This window comes from Balaenoptera borealis (genome assembly GCF_965194805.1).
Source record: "Balaenoptera borealis genome assembly, chromosome: 7".
Classification (NCBI taxonomy): Eukaryota; Metazoa; Chordata; class Mammalia; order Artiodactyla; family Balaenopteridae; genus Balaenoptera; species Balaenoptera borealis.
In genome coordinates this window covers 24,459,640-24,477,961 of record NC_138864.1, presented here as the reverse complement: position 1 = coordinate 24,477,961, position 18,322 = coordinate 24,459,640, and the positions used below count along the sequence as shown (strand labels likewise).

Sequence of the window (18,322 nt, the reverse complement as noted above, 5' to 3'; positions counted from 1 at the left end):
AAATAACACATTGTCTTATGGTTCTGGAGGTGAGAATTCTGCAATGAGTGAGTCCTGAGGTGTCAAGGTGGGGGCAGAAATGGTTCTTTCTGGAGATTCCAGGGAAGAATTCATTCTTTGCCTCCTCCAGCATATAGAGGCTAGCATTTTTTGGCTTGTGACCACATCATTCCAGTCTCTCGCATCATCATGTGGTCTTCTCTTCTGTAGTCATTCTCCCTCTTCCTCCCTCTTATAAAACCATTTGTGATTACATTGGGTCCACCTGGATAATCCAGGATATCCCCCCACCTCAAGATCCTTAATCACATCTGAAAGGTCCCTTTTATTACTTAAGGTGACATATTCATAGGCTCCAGGGCTTACCATGTGAACATCTTTGGGAGCCATCATTCAGCCTACCACAGGTCCTATTGACATTTTTGGTGAGATAGTAACTTTTGGGTGGGAGAGTCCTGCACATTGAGGGATTTAACCTCCTTGGAGCCCACTCGCTCATCAAATGGCAGTAGGAATCTCCCTTCTACCTGAATAATTGTGACGACTCAGAACACCCTCATGTATTTCCAAATGCCCCCTCTCCCAGGGACATAGTACCACCCTAATTAACTGTTTAAGTGGTAGGGCTAGGAGTTAATCTAGGTCATTTGATGCCTTTCCACTGTGCCCTACTGTATCGTTATTTGTGTTTTTCTACTTATGCATTACCATAATGGTAACATTATTGCAACCACTTGTGCTAACTACTTTAACATCACTGAATCCACAGTGACTGAAAGGACACTTATAAGTCAACTGGTTAGAGTTTTACATCCTCTTTCCTTTCCCTTCCACAGAATGCCTTCTATGTACATTATTAGCATGTATTTCTTTGCTTCTTAGGGAAAAAAAGAGTCTAGCTGGCTCACTTATAATCTAAGTGTTTCATCTATATGAAATTCACTACTGTTGTATGAGTTTCTTTGTTTTTCTAAGATCCTAGAAAAATTATTGGCAAGGGCTACTTCTACCCTGCCCCCTTCTCCAGAAACCTATTTTTTATACCTTGCCTCAATCTGTATACAAATGTTCTTTGTACAGAAATATCTAGTGCAGGGACTGTGAAGATGTGCGTTCTAGGCAGCTTGCTATGCATGGAAACAAATTAGTACTTCACAAAGTGTCAGAATGCCTGCAGAGACTGTTTTGATGAGTATCAATTTAAAGCTTCTTTAGAGAAGATGACGACATGATGAGCAGTGGGCAGATGTAGGAAACTAAATTGTAGAGCTTCCCCCACATGGCAGAAATTATGCAGGAAATTCCCATGATAAGCTATTTCCAGCCTGTCAGATTAAGGAATAATTCATGTTGCTGGATATTTTTTATTCTAACTTGCTCTCAGAGCTCACTTAGATTCCTATAAAGCCACAGTTCTCTTAGAAACAAAACTACAGATATAAATTAAGATAACCATGGCTAAATGTCTGAAGAAAAATTAGCTACAGGTAGAAATAAATGAGATATTGCTAGGAAGATGGACCGTACTGACATCAGACAGCTTCTTATTACATTGGTCAAAACCTTTGTGTTTTAAGAGGTTCAAAGAAAAATAAGGATACCGTAAAGTTGTTGGCTTTATCTGTACCTGTACAGCTCTTGCCACGTGGAACTGACTTAAATCTTTCTCTTCCACAGACTATTATGTGGCTGTTTACTTACCTGGTCATTTCTTTCATCTACTTAACATTCAACATCCAGACCTGATCTGCCACAGTCTGTTTCTGACAGGTATGGCTGTAGTTTTTCCCCTCATGAACAGGGTACATTTGGGTTCGTTTTTTTTTTTTTTTTTTTTGGGGTTCGTTTTAACGTTAATATTTATGTTTGGGGGAGAGGGGCTTCTTTTATTTGCTGATCTACTTTTTTTTTTTTTTTTTTTTGGCCAGGAAACAGTGAAGTGATTGATATGCTACCTCATAGTCCTTTACAGTCACTGTCAGGACCCCTGGTCCTGGATTGGTGTTCCGGAAAGCTCTATAGGGCGCTCCTCAACCAGTCATACTTACTGGAGTTCCTGTGGAACACCCGGCTGGACTGCGAGAAGCTGGCCTTGTTGCACTGTGTGCTCTCATGTGGCCGAGACCCACGGCGACTGGAAGCCAAGGTGGGAGTGTAGCTTAAGTTTAAAAAGTGGCAAATGGACAACACAAGACGTGTACATTTAGTGGCTGAAATGAACAGAAGTTATTTTTATTGGATAACAATTGAGGTTTATGGTCTCCATCCTGACTTGAACATATTCTTCGCTTGTGCTCCTTCTTTATGGACACAGACCTCAGACTGGGAGGGAGTGTCTGTTCTTTTCACTATTCTCTTTTCCATATTGTGAGTAAATGTTAGCTCTATCGGTAACATTCCAAGGAAGTGCGCGGTACATAGTTTCTCAAATATCTACTTTTTCTCCTGGTTTGTATTTGGTGTATAGCATGAAGAGGACTAAAATCTGGTGGTAAATAAAATCTATTTATGACATTTTAAATAGAGATAGCTCACATTTATATTTCACATTATAGTTTATGAAGCACTTTCATACATCTTATCATTTAATATTACAGCTATTCTGTGAAGTTGAAGAAACCCCCCATTAGACTTGATTGGGACCAATGGGTGGTTGGTCAATTAAAAAAAGATGGCCTAAATATTTTCTTTTAACCTAAAATATATAAATGTACATTATTCCCGTATCTTTTAATGTAGATTAAGGCCCTTTCTTTGTGTATCAGCTAATTGGAGTTCAAAATCGTTTTTCTTACATAAAACCACTAAGTAATGTCTTGGCTTTCTTTATCTGTACCTGTATGGCTCTTCCAGTTACTTTCTTTTTCTTTTCTTTTCATTTTATTCCCTAAGGAGGTCAATAGTTTAAAAATCCTTTCAAAGCAGTTTGTGTATATCAGGCAATTTTTTCTTTTATAGTTGTCTCACACCTAGTTTTTTAATAAGTGTTTTAGAGACATGTCTTGGAGTCTTTCCCAAGCTTTCAACTTTTATTGACCCGCCAGCATTCTTTTTGTATCCATATTTCACTTGTCTATGGTAATATTTTATTAACTTAACTAATTGTGAAAATAAGCACAAGTAGCTTGAGTAGGTTTGGAAATAAGAACAATTATTGGCAGGATCAGAAATGCGAGAGTGCTCTATGGCTAGGCAAGCCTCATAGCATCAATTCTAAGGTCGGGAACAAGGGGTTTCGTTCCTGCAGCGGTGAGGATGGTTATAGAGGTTGATATAACAGGGATTATACCTTCCTTGATAGCATAGCCATGCTCACAATGATTAAATGGTGTAATTGAGCTGAAATTCAAACCCAGGTCTGCTGCCTCCAAGCTCAGTGGTTGAGTTTGGTTTTCTCCTGTATCCATAGCTCTTCACACTGCGACTTTGCTATAATATGCCCTACTCTAGCAAAAACGAACATTGGGTTCAAGAAGGCTTATTTGGATCCCAGTCAAGGGCATTTATTAAAATGATGTACAAAAAGGACCTCATTTATATTTTACCCACACGGCCTTACGTTATGTATCTCAGAGACTGTGTAGAAGTGAGTGTGTTCTTAGGCAATTCTAAAAGAGATACAAAATTTTAAACTATTCATATATATTTTTTACTTCTTTGGTGGTGGGGGCAGGGTGCAGATTTAAATACCAATAGATTTGTCTTCTTACTTTTTAAAGATTATTCAGTGGATTTCTGAGAACATCTCTGCCTGCCATTCATTTGACCTCATTCAGGAATTTATAATTGGTAGGTGTTGCTGATGGTGCATATTAAGTTGAACCCTTGACCCTTTTGCTTAAGGGAAAGCAGTAAATTGATAATGCCTCAATCTGTCAAAATGCTGGGTCGGAGTGTTTTTTCATTTTTTTTAAACTCTGTTGTAGTCAGCACCTAATTAAATTTCATTCTCTTGTGGTTTTGTAAGAAGCTGTGGCTGTTCAGAGACTGATGACATATAAGATATGATCTTGATTCTATAACCTTATTAGTGATTTTTTTTAAGCATTGTGTTGGCTGGTTCTGTGTGAAGTGGTTATAACGTCATTTGGATAGATGTAAGTGCCAAATAATTTTTTAAAAATCATTCTCAATGTAAAAAGTAGAACCTGAACATTTTAATCAGCGGATAGAACCATAACGATTAGCCTTTTGCAGATGAAGGCTAAGGCAATGAAAACTCTTGTGGGTTTGCTTGTTTGGGTGAATTACAATGTCTACTGCCTTATTCTTCATATTAAAACATGTCTTTTTTCCCCCAAAAAACTTACTCAGCTTCTTCATATTGGAGCATCTATCCAGAGACAAGTAACATGGATAAACTCTTGCCATACTCCTCACTGCTCACTTGGGATACAGTAAGTTAACACTTTATATTCTTTATGTAATTAAAATTGATTCATTGCTGTGGGTCAGTTGTAGGACATTCCTGTCACAGTAACCAAGGTTGTGATTTCATTTCTGTTTTGATGCATAAGGATCTGAATTGGAGTTTTCTGGCAGAAAAATAATAGTGAGTCCTTGCTGTTGGCCAGTTTTATTTACATAAAACAGTAGAACTGAAGGAGAAGGCACAGCATACGTGTTACTCTTCCTACTACCAAGCAGAATGAAGCCTCTATCATCTTCAAATGGTTTTAGTTTTTAATTTTTTTCAAGCAGCTAGAGTAGATGAAAATATTTCTTAGGGTTTTATAAATGAGCAACGGCTGGACCACTGCTGTTATTCTGAGCTGTTCTATTTACTTAGTAGATTAGCACCTTCATGAGCTTTTTTCCCAGCCTTAGAAAGAAAATCTGTGATAACTTTAGAACGTCAAGATCAGTAAAAGTCAGTAATCTTAAGCAACTCCATGCCATTCAACCTTTTCTTCCTGTTGGTCCAGACTCCCTTCCTTTTAGTTGGGAAGAAATGTTTCAGGAGAAAACATTGTTCATTTTCTCTTGAATGTGGTTCAGTAAACTGAGCTTTGTTGGATCAGAAGTGAAAACCATGTACAGGCTCCCCCTGAAAAAGGTTCTGCCTCTCCTCCTTTCATATTTAGATGTTAGGACTACTGTGTGCTTAGTCTTGAGGCAGAGGTTTGTATCAAAAAAGCATTTAGAAAAATAAATTTAATTCAGGTAGCACAGACACAGGAAAATAAGTACTAGGATAAATGGTAACACTTCCCATTTTGTTTTTAGACTATCTAAATATAGTCCTTTAAAAAGGCATATCAGATGTGTTTGATTAATTTTTTTCCTTTTTTTTGTTTTCTCTGGCTGCGCCACGCGACACACAGGATCCTAGTTCCCCGACCAGGGATCTAACCCGTGCCCCCTGCAGTGGAAGCGCAGAGTGCTAACCACTAGACTGCCAGGGAAGTCCCATGTTGGACGAATTTCTAAATTTTTGGTATACGCAATGGTAGTGTTTTCCCAAAGACCCTTTCTTCTTGTCTCTCACTGTTAGAGTTAGTAAACTTTCATGCCTCTCTGTAAAATTATAAGGAAAGATCTGAGCTTGTTTCTTCTCCAGGCCCTCATTGTTTGAAGAACCCTTGTGAATATACATGCAGACTCTGTGGTAATGTGGCAGGAAGTTCGCAGGTTAATCCGTACCCCTCCCCCAGAAGCAGGAAATGCACATTTCATCTTCCTCCCCTCACCACCCAATGCTGGCTGTCACTGTCCTGTGTTCAGTGTCTGGGAGCCCGGGTCTGGACCTCTAGTTCCCAGGGTTGTGTTTAAACATGGAGCACGTGTTAGTTGGGTGTTGTGTGAGTGTCATCCTGACAGGCAGTTCTTCACATTTGCATTTCTCCTTCTTTGTGGGGCAGAGGAAATGTGTGGACATACAGAGTGACATCAGGAAGTCCTACAAGAAGTGCAATATGAAAAAACCCGAAGTTTTAACCACTGCGTACAGAGCTTATTTTAGGGTTTATCATGTTGCTTTAGACTTCTTGCAGTTGGAGTAGGTTACCTTAAAGGTCTCTCCTAATCCTGAAATTCTATGAGCCTATGATTTTCTTTAGCAATGATGTAAATCATTTTCTTTTCTCTAATCTGCATATGCTCTTAATGCTATACCCTTAATAAATAAATTTCACACTTCTGTATGGAGACAGATTATTTCTGTAAATAACTGAATTGGGTTATCTTTTTTAAGATACTAGAAAATATTGTGTCTTACACATAGATAATCCTGAATTATGCTTTGCAGACTGTGAGCCTTGTTATACTTATTTGAAGATGCTATTTATAACCTAGAGCTGTAGTGAAATTTCTATTGCTGAGTAGTGATAAGTGAAGCATACATAGATTTTTATTACAGGCTTTCTCCTGTCCAATGGAGGACTCAGTTGCTTGAATGTTCTGGAAATTTATTTCTCCATCCCTGTGATGCCCTTTTTCTCAGAAATATTGTATGTCATTAAAACCCAGGACATTTAAGTTCTAAACAAATACCAGGTTTTATTTCTATTTTCTCATATATCATCTACTTATTTTTTAGGAAATGAAAGAGGAATTGACTAGTTGACAGGTTAATATACATAATTAACATGGAAACACACTTTTTAAAATAAATAAGTGGCAATTTTGTCAGTTTATCTTTTTATTTAAATTTCTGTTTTAATGCTCACTAGTTAGCAGAATGTTATAATTTGGACTTCCTGATATGAATTGCATCTTGCAGATTTGCCATGGTGATCTGGCTATGTAAACACTTCATGGGGATCTCTTATTTCCGAAATCACGGTAGAGGATGAAGCGCAGAACAGTTTTCCACTGAGGTCAAAAAAGAATCCCATTACTGAGGCAGGGACCAACTATCATACATTTAAGTGAAAGAGCGAGGAAGAAGTACAAAAAAGGAAAGTGTCCACCTTATTATTATGCTTGATGGTGCAAATGTAATTTGCCTCCTTTGTTCTTAAATGGAAGTGTGTAAATAATACATTATTTACTCTGTATTTCTTCATAATAGTTTATCCTTTCCTTTAGTGACACTGTCAACTATTATAATCATAACTTTACAAAATATTTCCCTTCCCGAGGCAAGAGATAGGTTGTGTTCACTGGTATTTATAAACCCCAAGTTTTATTTAAAGTAAAGGTTAGCAAACTGGGAGCTGCCCTCAGCTTCTGTCTGCACGGAAGACACTTCCTGAAGGCTTGGGCTGGGGGTAGTTGATACGTTTAGCAGTTGTGTGTATGTTTTTCCCCCACCACAGGAAATTCCTGGAATAACCCTTGTGACAGAAGAGATTCCATTGCCTCTTATGAAGGTAAGTGCTTACAGTGAGAGACAAAAGCCCAGACCTGCGTGGCTTCCTTGCTGGCCTCACAGTCGCCTGCCCCGAGTGTCACGGTGGTTCCGAAAGGAATTGTAAACTGTCAGGGGAGGATGGTGCAAGGGGTAAGGCTAGTTGTCTAGGCAGTCCTTCCTAAATGGTAGTCACCAAGGATGATATCAGGGCAATTCTTAGGAATGCTCTTTGGAGAGGGAGGTTTTCTGAAGACAGAGAACTGCAGGGCTCGGTGTGAAGTGTATAGAAGTCATACTTTCCACTGTGCCTCAAACCAATCCATGCTGGAGGAGTTCTTGTAAATTTTCTTGAGCAGACCTAGGAGCTGTTTTTTACTTCACTTGCATTGTCACCCCCTCAAACAAACACACACACACAGAATCTTAAAACCGTTAAGTAACCTGGGCTGGGATTAACTAATTTCCTTCTCGTTCTGAGAACAGTGATTCTGTTTCTCAAGAGTGACCTGCTCGGGCTGTCCCTGTGGTCTCCGCACACACCTTCTTCCTGCCCACTAAGCAGCAGCGTTAGTGTCTCTCTACAGTTTGGTGGTTTCAGAGGAGTTTCTGAGTACAATAGGGAGGGTGGGGTGGGTGAGCAGAGAAGAATGTGTATGTAGTTAAAAACTGAGGAGTATTTTAACATAGTTTCCTTGAAGCTCCTTTGTTGTTTTTGGCATTGCCTCCTGTTAATTATAGCTTGGTGTGTGCTGGGAAATCTCAACTTTTGGCAGCAGGCAGCCTAGTATGCTGCTGCCTTTTACTATTTACATTTGATTCTTTTGGATCCACGAAGGGCAGGCCAGGCTCAGGCAGCTGAGGGAAAGCCTTGGGCGTTTGAGGTCACGGTGATGCCCTGGGGGTGAAAGAGGGCTGACTGGGGCAGGTTTAGTGGTTCTGGGTTTTGGTCCTTTAAGGGGAGATGGACAAGAGATGTATCTAGGCAGCAGAGTGAGACAACTGTGAAGGTCTATAAAAGCAGGAAGACGAGGGAAAAGAAAGGTTTGATTAATAGCTTAAAAGATTCTTATTAAGAACCTCCATCCTTTCATTTTATTGTTTCTGCTTTTACCACTAGTCCAACAAATCCATACCGTGTTTAATGGACACACAATAAACCAGCGAAGGAAATTTTAAAAAGAAAGCAATGTCACCCACAATTCTACAGTTCCTAACATATTGTCTATTTGCCCCATTTCCTCTTGGTCTTTGTCATAGGTTTGCATGTTTTACCTAGTAGTAATGGCCATCTAGTGATATTTAATAAAGATTATGAATTATAATATATCATACACATTTTCATGTTGGTACATAAACTTCATAATTTTCATAATTATGATTTCTAATGATTCCATAGGTTTCCACTGTGTTGCTGTGTCTTAGTTTACTTAATCATTCTTCTGTTTTGAGACATTTAGTTTGTCTCTAGCCTCCATTAAAAAAAATATTTTTTTGCTATTAAAAATAATGTGGCAGTGAATACTTTTATGTAGTTTTTTTTGGTGTATGTGATTTATTCCCCTAAGGTTAAATGCCCAGGAGTATTATTGGGTGAAAGGCTATGACAATTTTTATAGCTTTTGATTCTTATTGCCAAATTGATATTCAAAATATGTTGTGATAATTTACACTGTTACAAGGGATTTATGAGTTTATCGGTTTTACTATAACCTTACATTATTGTGTATTTTCATTTAAAAAATTAAGTAAGTATAACAGAGTGATGGGAAAGTTCTCAAACTTTTTACCAATTGCCTTATTCTAAGAATACAATTTGCCTTTGCTTGGGAACAAAATAGCTTATTTTTGCACTCTCTGATTTTCTTCTTTTCTTTTTTTTTTTTTCTATTTATGTGTGTGTGTGTAAAATTATGTTTTTATGTAGTTCATTTTTCTTCCTTCTTGATATTCACTTTGTCTTCTCCTCACTGTTTTCTATTCTCCCCTAGTTACCTTTAGCACTTGGCTCTGAAGAGAGTTGTTTCCCATTAACTGTTCCCAAACATGCTTGGAAGCTCTTCCGAGACTCCACATACATTCATGTGTTAGTAAGAAGTGTTATGTAGGACAAGTTTGAGCTGTAGATCTCTTTACTGTCCTCTCCACGCAGACACAATCCATCAGGGAAGGCAGAGGAATGCTGCCGGGATTTGCCTTGGGCTCAGGAGAAGATGTCACTGGGTTTGGTGGCCAGCTCCACTCCAATCCCCCACTGCCATCACTAATCATACCTTCCAGTTCACAGGACACCTGGTCCCGATAGCTCTCATTTGTTTCCCCATCTCTGCTTGCATAATACCTCTGAGAATAAGCAGCTGCCTTTGACCTAGTTCTACCGCAATTCCCAGCCTAATTATATTGCAGTGGATCTGGTTCCAGTGGCACATCCCACCTACTTTTCCTCCCTCCCCAGCCCATTATGTGACTGTTCTTGCAGCTTCCCCATAGGAGTTGGCTTTGAGCACCCTTGACCTGAAACACAAGTTACCTTTCGAAGGCATGCTTGCTGCTGGACTTTCCATGAGGCCCAAGGGACCCCAGACTACTCTGACCACACTTGCTTCCATCCTGCTTGGAAGATGACTGCCCTGATAAGGAATCTGGAGAGGGACGAGCAAAATGAAACTAGATGAGCACTTTCCTTCTGCTCTCTCTGCAAATAAGTTTAGTGTGAAGTGAAGCACTTTACAAATGTTTAACATATGAACATCGAATTTAATTGGTTTATACCAGTTTATCACCTGAAAGACAAAAGCCTTCCTTTATAGAATGGTTTCCAAAAGAATTTTAAAAAAATGAAATGAAATGTATGTTAAAACAAGGTCCTCGCCTTAAAAAGGAATGTCATCAAGAATGGCCTTCCTAAGAATGAATTTATCTCTTCCAAGGGAAGTCATGTAAGGATTAAAAAAAAAAGTAGAAACAACAGCTTACTTGAATATCAATAATGGAGAAATGGAGTATTTTTATTAAAGTACTGTTAAGCCAGACATCTTTAGTTTCATTTTATAAAGTAAGGAAGCCTTTAATTTAATCATTTGTGTAGCGACTATTAACTATCTGACCTAGAGACTGGGAAGGAGAAAGACTTCAAGCCCCATCCCAGTTATGGCCACTCCAAGTGAGGGCATGGCTACAGTGTCCATCAGGGGTCTAGATGCCCCTGAGCAATTGGGGAAAGAGTGGTTGACACCTGTGCTGTTCTCCATTCAGAGACTGGTTCACTTAATTATGCTTCTTCTCTGAAACACTTAAAAAGTGTTTAAAAAATACTGTTTTAATTGGGCAGAGCATGACTATAATTAAGCGTCTAATGAAACACAAAAGACACTCTTTCCCTTGACCCTCCCAGTACAGACAGTCACCATCAGTTAAAGAAAACGTTTCTTAGAGATCCAAAGTATCAACAATCGCAGTGTAGAAGCTTACAATTTTTAAAAATGAGAATGGTTGCTTTGACAACAGTGTAGCATTATGAGAAACGTCAATTGGTTATGTGGGAAATATTGACTTTCCAAAGTTTAGTTTGTACATACGTGATCTTGTGATATAACTAGAAATATATATTTGGTCTTCTTCCGTGGTTCCCGGCACAGAGCTCCTAAAATCCTTGTAATTTCCTAAGTGATAAAAGCTACAAGTGCATCTTTTGTTATAATGTTTAGTGTTTGTTCCAGTTCCTGAAGTAGCTCCAGAGTACAAAGGTGAAAAGAATATCTTTTATTATTCCTAACAAGCCCCTTTCAGCCACACCTGAGTTTGTTAATGAGGTGACTTTTGGAAAGCACCTAAGGATGGAGCTGGTTGCCAAGAAAACTAACCATGTGATTAGCAGGTTGGCACTTTGAGCCCTCTACCACCACTACCTTCCAAGGCTAGAGTGGCTGGAGATGGAGTTCAGTCACCAACGTCCAGTGATTTAATCCATCATGCCTATGTAATGGAGCCTCCATAAAGAACCCTAACTGAAGACCTTCTGGGTTGGATGAATATATGGAGGTGCACGGCTGGGGGTTCTGCACCTGGAGAGGGCACGGAAGCTCAGAACCCATTCCCACACGGCCTGCCCCACGCATCTCTTCAATCTGGCTCTTACTGAGTTGTATACTTTTATAATCAACTGGTATATAGTAAGTAAACTGTATTCCTGCGTTCCATGAGCCACTGTAACAAATTCTAGAACACATGAAGGGGGTGCTGGGAACCTCGGATTGATAGGCAGTCAGTCAGAATCACAGGTAACAACGTGGACCTGCGATTAGCATCTGAAATGGGGGGCAGTCTTGTGGGACTGAGCCCTCAACCTGTGGGATCTGACACTATCTCCAGGTAATCATAGGACACCCTGCTGGCATTGGAGAACTGATGGATGTGGAGAAAAACCCCCCACACATTTGGTGCCCAGAAGTGAAATATTCTGTGAATAGACTGTTGTAGAGAAAAAACAAGAGTTATTCCTATACAACATATTTTTGGGGACAGAGAGTTATGGCACGTTCAATTAATATTGTATAAACATAATTTTATGATGTTACAAAGAAACACAACTTATTAGAGACAGAGCACCAGGCTGGTAAATTCATTCCTGTCATATCTGTAGAGATGGGGGTACCTTCAGTTTACTTCTCAGATGATGAAATTGAGGAACAGACCCAGGATCAAGAATTCTTGTTTTTGTCTCTCAAGAAGGCAAAGCCACTAGGCTGTGCTGCTTTTATTCACAGTTTAGTTGAAGACATAATGTTCAATTCTTAAGGTTGAGAGGAGGGAACTATCTTAGCATTGGCTTTCTCAGGATATATGCTGATTGCGAGATGGAATAGTTTAGAGCCATATTTAGGGAGTTACATGAAAAATTACATCCCATTAAAAATGGCTAAGAGTACTACCCAGCTGTGCAAAGAAGAGAGATATTTTTACTAAATGTTGGGAAGAAGGAGAAAGTCCACTTATAAATAGGAGAACTTGGACTTACAACATGCAGTTCCCTTGGCAGGAAGCCTCAGGAGTTCTGGTGGCTGGTCCTCTGTATGGATGGCCTGCTTAGAGCATCTTGGCTTAGTATGGTACCTTACTATCTTTATGGACACAAAGACATTTCTATTTTATTCTGTCTGTGCTGAAGGTAGTAGGTCACTGTGTTTCTCTGGGCTGCAAGTAAAAGCTGATACTGAGATGGTATCCACTGAAGAGCCAAGTTGGATTGATGCTTTACCTCTGCTAGTTGAGCCCTGATATGAAGGGTAAAGGTTCTCTCTGAGTTGGCTTCTTCTTCTGTAAAAGAAGATGCTGGTTCATCAGCAGATGTAGGATCAAAGCCAGAGGGCCTTTAAGAAATGAAAGGCAGATGTTTTTTTCCTGGCAGTAATTTGCAGCTGAGCCAGTAAGTACCACAGGGCTTTTTATCTTCCTTTTTAAAGAAAAAAAATCAAAATTATTTCCCACATAAATGGGAAACAGTCCCTTAATGTAACCCTTTGGTCTTTTTGTTCAATTAATAGTTGTGATGGGCTACATTTGGTAATTATTTCATGTCATCCTAAGAGACAAAATAAGATTATTTCTCAAGAAGAGACTTGGAATAATTTTCCTTCCTTTAAAATCAAAATTTAAAACTCCCCCTGTGCAGGGAAGTGCTTCTGGGTCATTCCTTGAGGATCTGATGGCTTCTAACACCAGAGTCTCCCAGAAGTAGCTAAATTCACGGGTATTTTTCTTAGAAAGCATTTCTGTGTATTTGAAAGCTTTATAAGCTCTTTTCAAGAAGCTGGCGATGTGCTTCAGACTGTTGTGGCTTTCACTTTGCTGTTGTCCCTGATGAATATGGTGCTTAGTATTCAACTAGTTCTGTAAGTGCCGGTTGACGGAAAGCAGTGGCTTTCTGTGCTCCCAGGTTGGCTGCTAGGGTGTGATTGTGTAGCTCTCATGCCCCCCCGCCCCACCCCCATACCATGCTATAACAGCTAACCTTTTACCTTGGAGCCTCTTTTACTCTCTGGGTTAATGAGCATGCTGGTGTTACTTTGGCATTTGAGATCCTGTGAAGATTGGTCCTAACCTCCTGTCTAACCCTGTCTCCTATTCTGTCACAACACAATTGCAAGTCTTCAGACAACTGGTTCTTCATCAGCCTTTAAACCAGAGATGTAGATGAGAACCTCTGAGGGTGGGAGGGAGACTGGGATGACCTGTATATGCTCAAGCGTGTTCTCAGCCCAGGCTGAATGGTCGGCTTGCCTGGGGACCGTCGAACACTCATGAGGCTCAGGTCACACCCCACACCAGTTAGGATTCTAGGGGGTGGGACCCAGGTGGTTGCTGAGGTTGGTAAATACACCCTAGAGGCAGAAACCTTCACCACAGAGAGTGAAGGGCTGTGGGCTGTTTTCTCTGCTTTCTCTAAAGCTCTGTCTCTGATCTAAACCCAGAATCCACATTCTGCTCTCTCAGTCTTTGCTCAATTCCTCAGAGCCCCACCTAGAATATCCTTTCTTCACCCTTCATTTACATATCCGTTTTCATCCTCTGGGTCTTAGCTATTTCCCAGACTTCCAAACAGACATCCCAATTTATAATGATCTCTGTGAATTTTCATAACTTAAAAAATTACATCACTTATGTACTAGACACCAAGTAATGACATATGACACTGTTTTCTCTGTACGCTCTCAATATCTGTATTATAACATCCAGCCCAGTGACCTCCTTGAAAGACCTACACATTTATATTACAATATTTCTGGGGCTTTCGGCTAATAGTGTTCCATATTTAAATGTAAGTTGCTTTTGTTTTAAAACTTAGATCATTTTTCCTTCTAACTCAGTAGTTTTGAACTATTTTAGGCCATGGATTCCTTTGAAAGTCTGATATAAACTGTAGACCTTCTCCCCAGAAAAGTGCTCATACAAACACGTACTCCATTTTACATATAATCAATGGGCTCAGAAGCCCCTCTGAAGCATGTCCTTGGACGTGTTTTGTCTGCTTATTCTCAACTCAGACAAGGGTCTGAAGAAAGGGATTTCTTAATGGCGGTGTGAGAGGAAGATAGTTTGGGAGAGAACTTTTCTTGGGAGCCACAGTGTGAGTATGAGAGTGGGGTCTTCTGACAGGAGGATGACTTTGGCCTGAGGGGAAGAGGGCCTTGCACAGGTAGAAGGACACCAGCGTTCCTCCCCTTGCTCTGTGCTGGACAAGATTGGGTGGACGACGCACTGGGACTCCAGTGGCCAAGCAGGCAGAGCTAATAGTGGAAATGACCACTAGATGTCACCACAACACCAATTAGTTTGCTGGCTTTTGACACTAGTTGCGTGAACTCAGATGTAGAAGAGCAAGAAAGCTGTAGTGATTTCCTGTCAGGGACTGAATTCTGCCAAATGTCGGCAGGATTTGCTTTCATTATTGTTTTTTCAATATAAGGAAGACCAAAGGGTGGATAAAGGTATATTCATTATAAATATATGGAAAGGGAAAGAAAAGATGAATGAGATAGGTCAAGTGGAGAGTGGGACCTGACACCACGGTTCTGATTTCCTCTAAAAACGACAATTTCTTGGAAATAGCTTTTCCTGTCTCTGTGAGAATGGATGTTGGCTGAACGGGCCTTTCAGCCAACTAATTTCTTTTTTTTTTTTCTAACATCTTTATTGGAGTATAATTGCTTTACAATGGTGTGTTAGTTTCTGCTATATAACAAAGTGAATCAGCTATACATATACATATATCACCATATCTCCTCTCTCTTGCATCTCCCTCCCACCCTCCCTATCCCACCCCTCTAGGTGGTCACAAAGTACCAAGCTGACCTCCCTGTGCTATGCGGCTGCTTCCCACTAGCTATCTATTCTACATTTGGTAGTGTGTATATGTCCATGCCACTCTCTCACTTCGTCCCAGCTTATCCTTCCCCCTCCCCGTGTCCTCAAGTCCATTCTCTACATCTGCATCTTCATTCCTGTCCTGCCCCTAGGTTCTTCAGGACTCTTTTTTTTTTTTTTTTTTTTTCAGAGTCCATATATATATGTTAGCATAGGGTATTTGTTTTTCTCTTTCTGACTGACTTCACTCTGTATGACAGACTCTAGGTCCATCCACCTCACTACAAATAACTCAGTTTCATTTCTTTTTATGGCTGAGTAATATTCCATTGTATATATGTGCCACATCTTCTTTATCCATTCATCTGTCGATGGACACTTAGGTTGCTTCTACGTCCTGGCTACTGTAAATAGAGCTGCAATGAACATTTTGGTACATGACTCTTTTTGAATTATGGTTTTCTCAGGGTATATGCCCAGTAGTGGGATTTCTGGGTCGTATGGTAGTTCTATTTTTAGTTTTTTAAGGAACCTCCATACTGTTCTCCGTAGTTGCTGTATCAATTTACATTCCCACCAACAGTGCAAGAGGGTTCCCTTTTCTCCACACCCTCTCCAGCATTTATTGTTTGTAGATATTTTGATGATGGCCATTCTGACTGGTGTCAGGTGATACCTCATTGTAGTTTTGATTTGCATTTCTCTAATGATTAATGATGTTGAGCATTCTTTCATCTGTTTGTTGGCAATCTGTATATCTTTTTTTTTTTTTTTTTTTTTAATTTATGGCTGTGTTGGGTCTTTGTTTCTGTGTGAGGGCTTTCTCTAGTTGCGGCAAGTGGGGGCCACTCTTCATCACGGTGTGTGGGCCTCTCATTATTGTGGCCTCTCTTGTTTTGGAGCACAGGCTCCAGACACGCAGGCTCAGTAATTGTGGCTCACGGGCCTAGCTGCTCCGCGGCATGTGGGATCTTCCCAGACCAGGGCTCGAACCTGTGTCCCCTGCATTGGCAGGCAGATTCTCAACCACTGCGCCACCAGGGAAGCCCCTGTATATCTTCTTTGGAGAAGTGTCTATTTAGGTCTTCTGCCCATTTTTGGATTGGGTTGTTTGTTTTATTGATATTCAGCTGCATGAGCTGCTTGTAATTTTGGAGATTAATCCTTTGTGAGTTGCTTCATTTGCAAATATTTTCTCCCATTCTGAGGGTTGTCTTTTCGTCTTGTTTATGGTTTCCTTTGCTGTACAAAAGCTTTTAAGTTTCATTAGGTCCCATTTGTTTATTTTTGTTTTTATTTCCATTTCTCCAGGAGGTGGGTCAAAAAGGATCTTGCTGTGATGTATGTCATAGAGTGTTCTGCCTATGTTTTCCTCTAAGAGTTTTATAGTGTCTGGCCTTACATTTAGGTCTTTAATCCAGTTTAAGTTTATTTTTGTGTATGGTGTTAGGGAGTGTTCTAATTTCATTCTTTTACATGTAGCTGTCCATTTTTCCCAGCACCACTTACTGTAGAGGCTGTCTTTTCTCCATTGTATATTCTTGCCTCCTTTATCAAAGATAAGGTGACCATATGTGCGTGGGTTTATCTCTGGGCTTTCTATCCTGTTCCATGGATCTATATTTCTGTTTTTGTGCCAGTACCATACTGTCTTGATTACTGTAGCTTTGTAGTATAGTCTGAAGTCAGGTACTCTGATTCCTCCAGCTCCGTTTTTCTTTCTCAAGATTGCTTTGGCTATTCGGGGTCTTTTGTGTTTCCATAGAAATTGTGAAATTTTTTGTTCTAGTTCTGTGAAAAATGCCATTGGTAGTTTGATAGGGCTTGCACTGAATCTGTAGATTGCTTTGGGTAGTATAGTCATTTTCACAATGTTGATTCTTCCAATTCAAGAACATGGTATATCTCTCCATCTGTTTGTTATCAGCCTTAATTTCTTTCATCAGTGTCTTATAGTTTTCTGCATTCAGGTCTTTTGTCTCCTTAGGTAGGTTTATCCTAGATATTTTATTCTTTTTGTTGCAGTGGTAAATGGGAGTGTTTCCTTAATTTCTCTTTCAGATTTTTCATCATTAGTGTATAGGAATGCAAGAGATTTCTGTGCATTAATTTTGTAACCTGCTACTTTACCACATTCATAGATTAGCTCTAGTAGTTTTCTGGTAGCATCTTTAGGATTCTCTATGTATAGTATCATGTCATCTGCAAACAGTGACAGGTTTACTTCTTCTTTTCCAGTTTGGATTCCTTTTATTTCTTTTTCTTCTCTGATTGCCGTGGCTAAGACTTCCAAAACTGTGTTGAATAATACTGATGAGAGTGGACAACCTTGTCTTGTTCCTGATCTTAGAGGAAATGGTTTCAGTTTTTCACCATTGAGAATGATGTTGGCTTTGGGTTTGTCATATACGGCCTTTATTATGTTGAGGTAAGTTTCCGCTATACCTACTTTCTTTTTATCATAAATTGGTGTTGAATTTTGTCAAAAGCTTTTTCTGCATCTGTTGAGATGATCATATGGTTTATCTCCTTCAATTTGTTAATATGGTGTATCACACTGATTGATTTGTGTATACTGAAGAATGCTTGCATTCCTGGGATAAGACCCACTTGATTATGGTGTATGATCCTTTTAATGTGCTGTTGGATTCTGTTTGCTAGTATTTTGTTGAGGATTTTTGCATCTATGTTCATCAGTGATATTGGGCTATAGTTTTCTTTCTTTGTGACATCTTTGTCTGGTTTTGGTATCAGGGTGATGGTGGCCTCGTAGAATGAGTTTGGGAGTGTTCCTCCCTCTGCAATATTTTGGAAAAGTTTGAGAAGGATAAGTGATAGCTCTTCTCAAAATATTTGATAGAATTCACCTGTGAAGCCATCTGGTCCTGGGCTTTTGTTTGTTGGAAGATTTTTAATCACAGTCTCAATTTCAGTGCTTGTGATTGGTCTGTTTATATTTTCTATTTCTTCCTGGTTCAGTCACGGAAGGTTGTGCTTTTCTAAGAATTTGTCCATTTCTTCCAAGTTGTCCATTTTATTAGCCTATAGTTGCTTGTAGTAATCTCTCATGATCCTTTGTATTTCTGCAGTGTCAGTTGTTACTTCTCCCTTTTCATTTCTATTTCTGTTGATTTGAGTCTTCTCCCTTTTTTTCTTGACGAGTCTGGC

The 18,322-nt window shown here is 39.6% G+C and overlaps 1 protein-coding gene across 5 annotated transcripts in view; it reads left to right on the top strand.

Moving 5' to 3' along the window:
• Window positions 1–18,322, top strand: part of GSAP (gamma-secretase activating protein) — an 88,036-nt gene that overhangs the window by 43,050 nt on the left and 26,664 nt on the right. For all 5 annotated transcript variants that reach the window (XM_082399330.1, XM_082399329.1, XM_082399328.1 and 2 more), the window contains 5 exons: window positions 1,678–1,770; window positions 1,929–2,146; window positions 3,720–3,789; window positions 4,315–4,397; window positions 7,260–7,313. In XM_082399330.1, the coding sequence (XP_082255456.1) occupies window positions 1,678–1,770; window positions 1,929–2,146; window positions 3,720–3,789; window positions 4,315–4,397; window positions 7,260–7,313 (518 nt within the window). The remainder of the gene's footprint in view (window positions 1–1,677; window positions 1,771–1,928; window positions 2,147–3,719; window positions 3,790–4,314; window positions 4,398–7,259; window positions 7,314–18,322) is intronic.